Source organism: Sphaeroforma arctica, assembly GCF_001186125.1.
Source record: "Sphaeroforma arctica JP610 unplaced genomic scaffold supercont1.57, whole genome shotgun sequence".
NCBI lineage: Eukaryota > Ichthyosporea > Ichthyophonida > Sphaeroforma > Sphaeroforma arctica.
In genome coordinates, this window is record NW_014040501.1 from 174039 (window position 1) to 184646 (window position 10608).

Sequence of the window (10608 nt, forward strand, 5' to 3'; positions counted from 1 at the left end):
AGAGAGAGAGTATATATATATATACTATATATATATTATATATATATATATATATATATGTATATATAGACATATATATATTATATATATATATATATATATATATTATATATATATATATATATATATATGTGTGTGTGTATATAAACATATTCATGTGAACTGACTGCGAGATCTGAATAGGGCTCGTTCGATATCGTAGTCATACGTTCGATATCGTAGTCATATACAGGTGATATGATGACACGTTCAGGGTCATACGTATGACATTAGAGTAGGGGACAAGATTCGATGTATTTTTTTAATTTAATTTTTGAGCACGCTGATTATAATTTTAGTAAAACTGCAAGTTTATCTTTATGCTACACGTGTATAATCCTACCACCTGACCATTCATCACAGAGACAAACGAGCGACGACTTCGCGCTGCTGCTTTTTAGAGATAGAAAGCCACTTCTACGCACCACGACAAAGCAGGAAGATGGGAAAGATAAGAAGTCGACCCAGGTATGCACGAGATGTGGTTGGCTGCTTTCTTTATTCATATGCACGCTACAAATACCAAACAAGTAGTTATAATTTTGCTGAAATTAGCTGTTTCACTGGTTCCATATGTCACTGTTAGTTGATTAGTGAAAAGTCAGTAAAAAATGATCACCACGAGTAGGCACGATGTTTGGTGGAGTGGATTCTATTTGCTGGTTTGTTGTGCGTCCATAGATACGTTAGCAATAAGAACAAACTAACGAGTGTACGAGAGGTAGTTGTATGCTCGCTCGTGAAATCAATATATCCCTCCTGCAATCCCAATATATCACTCGCATTCAAATCTCTGTATGGTATTCACGTGTGAGCAACGAATAAATATCACGAGGCCAGGGTCGAGAATCATGTCAATATCTTCATTGTTTCGTGAGAGGTGCGGTGATTGCAGAGAATAGCGTATGGCTGTCTCAGAAATTTGGCCTACTTAGCTCTTAGTCTCCACGCTGTCATACATTAGCACCAATGCAAGATTTTGACCTCACGAACCGGATTTCCAAATGATTTCGGGCGCGATATTTATAGTCGAACACGTGATCTAAGCATGTGTCAAAGTATACGACTATAGAGACGATATACAGATCAGTAAAAGCATTGCAATGCTAGGGACCTCTCATTTCATCCTTGTATTTTATTATAATAGAGAATACATTGCAATGCTAAGGACCTTATATTTCATACTTGTATTCAATTACTATAGAGACGATATACAGATCAGCAGATACATTGCAATACCAAGGACCTCTCATTTCACCCTTGTATTTTATTCATATTCTATGGGTTGCATGCGCCGCTTATTTACAAACCAACGTCTTGTATCCCTGTAGTTGTTTTGGTTGACAGGGGCCCAGTACGACGCGATGGCTGCGAAGATGGGCTGGGTATCCCGATCTGTAAGTGGGGAAGATCTGCTGTTCTTAGGCGAATGGGATCAGCAGCGGAATGGATCCAATGGGAGGTAATTTATAAAACGCTTGGGCGTTCTTATATTTTACTATTGTGTGTAGCTTTGCATAAAAACCATCGACGCTCTGCTACTATTGCCCAGGGGGTTTCATATCATATAAGAGCTGTCAACATTGTCTATCGAATCGGTTCGAGTAGTGTGTAGTCGTAGGCAATATAAACGAGCCTTCGATTTTCCTAAGAGATTGAAGTGATCAGTATGATACATGCAGGTAAGTTTTCACTTTAACAATGAAGCTCTGCACTTTTCAGCGCCAAAAATTGTGTGGAAGGTTTGAGGGATATCACATATTTTCTAGTGTCCGATGCCATTGTCACATTTTTCGATATTTAAGTTGTCACCAATTCGAATGGTATTGATCACCCTTATCTAGCAACCAGTGTTTCACGCTAAAGGTGGAATCCACGATAGAGGAGGAAGCGATCTTCTCTGCCATAGTTGAATCCAGTACCGAGAAGTTGGGTATGTCTCGGGACGGACATCATACACGTCTGGGACTTAGGGTTTAGTTTGTTAGAATACCAATTTACTGATTTTCGGATCACTACCCTTTATCGAGCGTACCTATCGATCCCCCCCCTGTTGGCATTATCTACACATCATTGTGCTCGATCTTTATCCTATCAATACACATCCTGAACCAGATGCCGAGTCTCTTAAATTTACCAATTTGCGTGACGTCACCGTGATAAGAAATCATCTCTCTCCTGAGGATGGTGCTGTAGCTGCGCATGCACAGGCACTATTGCACTTCCATGCGGTAAGCTTCTAGTGCAGATACGATCTATTTTGCCACAATGCCTCTCTAATTTTATCTCCACGAAATGCGTGTAGTAGTGTATATGGATGTATTTACGGTCAAGGTTGAACAGAATAATTTCTATATCTAGCTTTTAAAATTTTGACGTACAGTGTCTACGAGCGTAGAAGGTGCGAGTGCGTGACTCGTTGCCCTCCGACTTCGTAGTTTCACCAGTTGCAATCGTCCTGTGTAATATTGCAAGTGCCATTTGCATGCGAGCTGAAAGTGTAGCTCTGTGTACGGGTTTTGCCCAAAGTGCGTTCTCTGTTCATGCCGGGGGCTGTCTTCGCATGATATTGTATGCGATATTTCAACGAACGATGGGGGCACGAGATCACCGGGGCTACACGGCATGTTGTGACCCGACCGAGCCTCAGTTGCTCAGACCAAGTCCGATGGTCGCAAGTATATTGCAAAGTACTTCCTACTTGTTTGTCATCCTTTCACCGATGTTCGTACGTTCGTGGAGTGTGGTCAAATACTCATTCATCAAGTTTTACTTGTGAGAATGATTCGTGCAATATATTTTTATAATGCACGCCTGTCGAGATTACGTCAATCCACGGCGTATTCCTGGGTAGTGTATACACAGACAAGCACCAAATGAAGCAGTTCTACTGATTCTAAAGTCGATGCGGATTCTGGTTCCTGTTTGCTTTAACAGGGTTCAAGTATAGCACATCCAATTATTTTCATTCGGATTTAAACAATCGTTTGTATGTTTGTGTGTTTATTGTACAGAGCCACGCCTACTGCGGTACATGTGGCCAGCCCACACACAGTTACGAGGGCGGTAGCAAACGCATCTGTTCCAGGAACACCAAAGCACGCTCAAAGTACGATGAATTGAATGAACTGGGTGAAGGTGACACGACGAAGGCCCTATGCAGAGGCGAATGGTTCCCCAGGACAGATCCGGTGGTGATATGTATAGTAATTGATCTGGAGCGCGAGATGTGCATGCTCGGCAGGCAGGCGGTGTGGCCTAAAGGGTGAGTTGGTTATGCTGCAAAGCATGTCGTAGTTGTGCGCGCTGGTTAATATTGTGGATTATTTTGGTTGTTTTTCGTAACAAGTGTTTACGAGCCTTTTTTTGGAATGTACTTGAAACCAAAACGGTTTAGCTATAGGCGTGTGGACATGAATTAGACTTTGCTAGTTCGATCCCCCGTGTTGAGGGAATACGAAGTTCACCAAAGCAATTATAGCAACTTGAGAGCTGTCAGTCTCGGTTGGAGCACACAAATCTCATATTCATGGATGGATATGAATGTGCCGGTCAACAATCGTATCTACCAATGAACTCCATGGACACAAACAAGGGTTCATGCACTTTTTTGGCACTCCGTTATATGCGTCCAACATTGGTTTCCGTCAGCTTACAAACGTGCATGCGCTTCCCATGCTCTGCACAGTATGTACTCGGCGTTAGCTGGCTTCATGGAGCACGGGGAGTCTATCGAAGACGCCTGCAGACGCGAGTTGGGTGAAGAGGCCGGTGTCATGATTGATACAGTTCGGTACCACAGCTCCCAGCCCTGGCCGTATCCGTATTCGTTGATGATAGGGTGTATTGGCATCGGTGATAGCACCCTCCCCGTGACAGTGGATACAAACGAACTCGAGGATGCACGATGGTTCGACCGGTATGTGCGTTTGTATTTTTATAGACGTTTCGCACCGTGGTTGATCTTTTTTTCCCCGTTGTGCTTTTAAATATATATTTTTTTTGGGTTGGGTTAGTGTCAGTGGGTACACTATTGCGTTCTGCATGATTTTTCCAATTAAGGTACAAATACACGGTTGGCCCATCACATTGGGTTCGAAACTTCTACGTGCTTGTTCAATACCTGTTGCTTGTGAATTTGCTGAAATGTGTTGCATTTAATATCACAGTCAACAAGTACACGACCTTGTGTATATGGGAAAGACCCGCAAAGAAGAGGTCGATGGAGAAAGTATGACAAGATACTTCATGCCGCCCTCGGGTGCCATTGCATATCACTTAGTGAAGGGTGCGCTGGATGTATGGGACCAGCACAAGGGAGCTATAAAGGTGCCCGATGCCCATTTAGAGGCGAAAGAATAGGTCTGCATCATATAGACGATGAGTAATCAATAAAGTACTGTATCAGAATAGTTAGATTCTTATTGATATTCTGTTCGGGAAAGTGCATCGGAATTGTTGGAAGCGTGGTGCCATACAAATACGAGAGCTTACTCACAAGCCCAATCAAGTCAAAAAGTAGATGTTCACGATCTAACAATTTTTCAGTATATATGCGAGAGATTACGTTCGACGGCGATGAGATGGAATCCTAAATGTTAAACTTGAAGACACGCGGATGATTCGTTAATATGCTCTGTAAACTTGTGACGACATGGAAGTGTAATGAAAGTCCACATATCAAGCTTTCTAAGCGAACGCATTCGTAAAACTCGTTTGCAGAAAGACGTTTGTTGATCGTCAAACCTATCATATTGTGTCCTATGATTAAAACAGTGAGTGTAATCGTATGTAGTTTCACATGCGTGTAAATTCTCGCCATTTTTAAGTCCTGAGCGGATCTCGCACGTGATATTCAGTAGGCTGCAGGACCACTGAGGGAACTAGTTTGTGCGTTACTCACAACGCTAGGATGATATACCGAAGGCACACGAGGAAAATATACGTAACGCCAGATATATGACGGACATTTATATATATAATATACATCAAACGCATAAAAAGAATTAAAATGTATAATCGAATCTGGACAGTATACGGGCATATATAAAAGCATATACATAAATCAATATGTATGTCGAATGTGTGCTCATTCAGATAGCATATGACGCAAGTGGTTATAATCCCATGCTTATCGTTTGTACATATTGATAATACTGCAGAGCATTGATTGAATTTGTGTTGGCCGTTTATTGAAGGGTCTGCATACAACTACACTACTGATAAGAAAAAATCTCGCGTTCAGGCGCTACATAGTTGTGAAATTATACATGTTTTTACACTAGTATTGTTTGCAACATTATCAGATACAGCTGTAGGGCTACACATAGGAGGATAATTATCTGTTTACTCGCGTTATGACAGTATTTTGACTAGCTCATTCAAGATTTTTGGCACCATCGACGACTGTCAGTTAAATAATAATTTGAGTACTTCGTGTGTGGTTCTCAATAGTTTCTGCTATGAGGGTAAGAGTTGGACAGATAGTGGTTTATCTTGTGGTATGAGCTTATGTACTCCGTCGGGACACAAAAACCCGAGACGACTGCAGACACTTACGTGCGATAAATCCATATTGAATGTATAGTCAATGGTTGTAGAGATTTTTATACAGAATTGTAGAGGACAGTCGTAGAATCCACCCCCCCCCCTCCTCCTCTCAAGTCTACTTAATCGAGAGCGTAAGAATCAACTCGTTCTCTTAGCATTGATACTTTGCACTTTGACAGTGTTTCTTCCTAAGTTAGTTATAGCTCGTCCGTCTCGTCCGTGACATCATTTGCATCATTAGCTGGGAAATCGCTACTCTCCACCATTTCTATAGCTGCACGTACAGCTGCGGGATCGACGTCTTGTAGCTTCTCGTATAGCAATTGGGACATCTCTTCGCGATCGGATCCTCCGGCCCGCATTCCTCTTATCAATTCATCTATACTGACACCCAGAACTGCGTGTGTTTGGATTGAGGCAGACAACAAAAAGAAAGATGATAGTAATGAGTACCGAGAAAAACTCCTATCAGCGACAGCTGTTTGTTGATTGGTGCTCGGGATACACAGATCAGAACGACCGAGTTGATAGTGGACTGCCTAGTACGGTACTTTTCACAGTGATAAACCCCAACGCGCGTTGACTCCTCGCACTTGTGTTCATTCCCATTCATGTGAGTGGTACGCAACAATATGTGATACAAACATACAGTTCTCTACCGCCTTGGCCTCTGGACCTTGAGTGACGTCTTTACCCTCGAGAATGTCCGCCAACACCTCCATATCCATAACCTTTGTAGCTCCTATATTCAGCTCCCTCATTAATTGCATATAGCCTTCGTTGTGTTCCTCATAAGTTTTGGCCACATCTGAGATTGATAGTCCGAGATGTAGTTCAGTTTAGAACCGATTCATGTTTTTATACGAGTATATTAACAATGTTTTTGTCGCGAGAAAAGCTTGTTTTAAGCACGTCTCATATTCACTCCTGACTGCATTGGTTTGTAGCCCACACTTCACTATGAAAATATCACACACTTAAAATAGTAAGAAATTGGAAAGCCGCAGAATATTCGTCACATACCGAATAACGAGAGTGTTGTGTACATCTTGGTGTCATGGGGAACGCCACCCTCCCGCAAAAGATATCTGTTATCAAGTTATAAGACTTCTGTTAGAAAAGATAAGGAACTATTCGTGTACCTAGATATCGCTCGACTAACGTGAGGATTGTTTCATGCTCTATAGCAAAACAAACTATACGTCATCAGTAACTCGTCATAGAAAAAACACAGGTTCCTTCATGACTTTCGGAGAGATGTATGAGTGAGAAAATTGGGTTCCTGTATTTTCAGACAGAAATTCAGCACCCCTTAAGCTAAGTGACGACGCCGAACTTATCTCAAATCGGCAACACCTCTACACCTAAAAGTGGGGTAGTACAAAGCCACACTATATTTGAACACAAGATACTTACTCTAACACCTCTAGGTGTTCGGGAGATTTGCCAAGCATTGTTCGGAATACTGGTGAGAAACCATCTTTGTTGAAAATATTAGGACTAGCTCCCCCCTCAATGAGCGCCTTAGCACACTTGGGGTACCCATGGAAAGCGGCAAGGTCTAGTGCTGTCAATCTGTGGACAACCATTAGATTGTGTGCGTATGTTAGTTAGCATGTTAGCAAATTGACTCCAAAATGATACATATGCATATACATACATACATATATCAATTCATATCTACGTAAACATATCTCTCTCGTTCATAAGTCTAGTAGGCTGGTCAGATGCGTGGCTACTTTCAGTTCTGTAAAATGACAGTGCCTAATAGCAACAATAGCCAAGTGGATTGACATTAGTCGTTTTGATCCCACTTGTAGGCTTATATTTGCTTGATATTGATTTTGTACTGTTATAATTCGATATTTTGTTTTCGTGTTGTGTGCGAATAGTGAAATTTCAATCGCTACAGGTCTGGTCAAACCCCGGATTTCCTAATAATATCCACAAGAATCATGCCGATGACTGCCTCAAGTTTTCCTTAGGTCAATAATATTATTTCTTGACATAGGAAGCGAGCATTCACAGTTTGCTACACAACACTATTTTTGCTATTGCCGCCGACGCAGGTGTACTTAAACTACTATGACGTATCACTCACTGTTGTATTTGTAGCTAACTGATACACAAGTTATTGAATGCCTACGACATTTACATATCTATTCTACGATTAACACGGCCAGATTGTAAACGTAGATATGCGAAAAAAGCAATTAAATCCACATACTCGTTTCCAACCGCCATCGCATCCATATCAGCACCATTGTTGGCAAGAAAAGTGACCACCTCGTCATGGTTATGGAAGACAGCGTAATGTAACGCATTTGCGCCTGTTTCATCTAGCTTATTGATATCCACACCCCCTGCTATGGCAGCTCTGCAATCTTCTAATACACCCTACAATCAGATACATTCCGTTGGCGAGTACGTATTATGCACCATGGATATGTCAACACTTGTTTTTGCCATCGGCACTCATAATAAGTAGAATGCTGTAATTTGGACCGTGACTCATGACCAATAGTTACATTAATTTTACTAGTATACTCTTAAAATAATGCAGAGCAACGTTTTGCGCACACTGCGTATCCTCTTTCCTGATAGTTATAGAGCGTATCGAGTCTACTTCCCTTGATAGCTCTAAATTGTATACAGAAGCGACACTACTTGAGCCTATTGATGCCTACTTATGAACGTGCCTCGTTAATGGCGGGAAAGGCCACGGATACAAAAATATTAAATGAAACACACGTAATCATAAAGTCGTAGGAAATGATCGGTACATGGCACACTGAAGTAGGGGTTTCAATACGCTGTCATGCAGGATATTCAAACTGATTATTACAGTGTCTTACTCGCTCGTCATACGCAAATTTGACGAATATAGGAATATATGAACTTCCCTATGGTGTTGACGTGTGCAACTACACGATCAGCCTCGAGAGTCATCTTTCTAATATACTAAAGGTATACACACACACACACACACACACACACACACACATATATATATATATATATATATATATATAGTATATATGTATATATATATATATATATACTATGGATTGTACGGTTCTACAGCGTTACATTGTCCGCCTTCGGGGCACATTTCGGCTCATATTCGCAATAAGGGCCCTTGGAGATTATATTTGAAGCATAGTGTTTTGTTGCAGGCAACATGCATGGGTCATTGCGGGCTTCGCCATGCGTGCTTCTCATTTGAAAATAACGGCGAAGATAAAGTACGTCAACAATCCGTAATAAATATTTCCCTCGTATTTGGTGCATCTCATTACAACATACCTTATGCCCACAGTTCATCCATAGCTTCACATCAAGATCGGAAGCTTCAGCCCCGTTGGGCTGAGTTGCGGTGAGTGCAAGGCACGCCAGTCCGATACGTGTTAAGCCCAGCATGTTAGTAGAGTATGAGTGTAGTTGGTTCAATCACCAGAACGTGTTATATGTAATCACTCAAAGGAGACCTTTGCCCGCTCTTCTTATGTTGAGACGGATGAATCGAGATTCGAGGATGAGACAATTTACCTCCGTTGTCAAGGAGATGACATAAATTAGCGAATATTTTTTTTCCCGCAAATCTCCTTCATTTTTAAAAAAATAAAAGCAAGTAAATGTTAAATTTAAAAGGCTATGAAATAGAGCTCTTCTTTTTTGTCTAAAAATATATGTTTTTACTGAACTTCGATTTGCTTTGTTCACTTTACTATTGCAAACATAGCTAGTTTAATAGTTTAAATACTACATGCATACTGATGTTTTTAAATTCACGAACGTCCACCTCAACGTTTGTCCAAATATCGATGACAGAGCACCTTTTTTTAATTTTAAATCTCACTCGTAAGCGTGATATTATTTACTACATTTTGTAGCGGTATTTAAGAGCTATGGTGTAGCCTAAGGCCTTCCTCGCGAGCGGTTAATCCACCAGCACCAAGACTATAAATGAACGCATTCGCCGGGGAATGTATCCCAAACTCTAGTTTTGAAAGAGATGTTTAGAACTAAATCCAGCTGTGTTGTTGTTGTCTTCACTGCTTCGCACAATGTACCTGAAAACTATATTTAGTATGCATATGCAAATAGATGGTACACGAATATTTTTACAAGCGTACAAAGGCTCTTATTTTTGAGAGATGCACTCAAATATCTGCATTGAGAGCAGTTCAATCGATTCGACACTTGTTAACATAACCCCTCCAAATAGATATAGTAGCGCTGCTGGTGCAACAAAACAACAAATTAAAAGGGCGCATAGACTATTGCTGATCGACAGAATCACAATTTATATATCTTCTCTTGTAAATATTAATATACAATATAAATAGCACCGACTGTGGGGATCGAATCTGCTTTTGAATTAAAATTATTTCTCACTTGGAATCTGACAGTAAAGATTTAGCGAAGACATAGCGAATCACTATATCGAACTATACTTTATTCGTCGCAGCACCTGTGCCAAAATCTGACAATAATTATATACCCCTACCTAATCGTTCTGTAAATCGGAACAAAGATAAATGTCCATGCAATTTATATATTGTTACTGTTCAAAGTGAAAATGGAAACAATACACATGTGTGCATTAAAAATGAACGATATTTATTATCGTTATGGTAAACAGTGTAAATCCATAAATAGATTGGATGCCATTTTGAGTGCCGGCGATTGAAAGTGATAAGAATATTTCAAAAAAACAAATTCGACGTAAATATACATATGAATTCCTCATTTTATGCAAGTGTAGTTTGTACACTGAGAAGAAACCATGGATGATATTATTGCCACATTGACGGTGCGTCTTCCTATTGTGCATGTGAAAACATATCGGTTTTCTCAGCAAAATATACATTTACGCTAAAATGCAAGCATCTTAAAGATATACACTTCGTCTTTGTTTTCTCGATCACATATGTATGCATATAAACGGTTTTATGTATATATCTGTACGTAGATATATATATATATATATATATATATACTTGTATATATATAATT

At 40.3% G+C, this 10608-nt stretch overlaps 2 protein-coding genes across 2 annotated transcripts in view; one reads left to right on the forward strand and one right to left on the reverse strand.

Moving 5' to 3' along the window:
• The window catches only part of SARC_01461 (hypothetical protein), a 5944-nt gene extending 1495 nt beyond the window's left edge, over nucleotides 1–4449 (forward strand). The window contains exons 2-8 of the mRNA XM_014304838.1: nucleotides 403–507; nucleotides 1371–1501; nucleotides 1884–1972; nucleotides 2155–2270; nucleotides 3054–3304; nucleotides 3728–3958; nucleotides 4209–4449. Of these exons, the coding sequence (XP_014160313.1) occupies nucleotides 403–507; nucleotides 1371–1501; nucleotides 1884–1972; nucleotides 2155–2270; nucleotides 3054–3304; nucleotides 3728–3958; nucleotides 4209–4401 (1116 nt within the window). The 3' untranslated portion in view covers nucleotides 4402–4449. The remainder of the gene's footprint in view (nucleotides 1–402; nucleotides 508–1370; nucleotides 1502–1883; nucleotides 1973–2154; nucleotides 2271–3053; nucleotides 3305–3727; nucleotides 3959–4208) is intronic.
• Nucleotides 4450–5630: 1181 nt separating this feature from the next.
• SARC_01462 (hypothetical protein) lies at nucleotides 5631–9052 on the reverse strand. The gene is made up of 6 exons (XM_014304839.1): nucleotides 8896–9052; nucleotides 7817–7986; nucleotides 7006–7164; nucleotides 6613–6677; nucleotides 6239–6397; nucleotides 5631–5986 (listed from the first exon to the last, which is right to left on the reverse strand). Exons 1-6 carry the CDS (start codon nucleotides 9007–9009, stop codon nucleotides 5787–5789), a joined length of 867 nt encoding a protein of 288 aa, XP_014160314.1. The 5' UTR covers nucleotides 9010–9052; the 3' UTR covers nucleotides 5631–5786.
• Between the last annotated feature and the right edge of the window lie 1556 nt (nucleotides 9053–10608).

Coding starts and splice junctions, on each gene's coding strand:
- SARC_01462 (XM_014304839.1), bottom strand. CDS start 9,009: ATGCTGGGCTTAACACGTATCGGACTGGCGTGCCTTGCACTCACCGCA. Junction 6,678..7,005: donor GAACACCTAGAGGTGTTAGA/GTAAGTATCTTG, acceptor ACTTGATAACAG/ATATCTTTTGCGGGAGGGTG. Junction 5,987..6,238: donor GGCCAAGGCGGTAGAGAACT/GTATGTTTGTAT, acceptor AAACACACGCAG/TTCTGGGTGTCAGTATAGAT.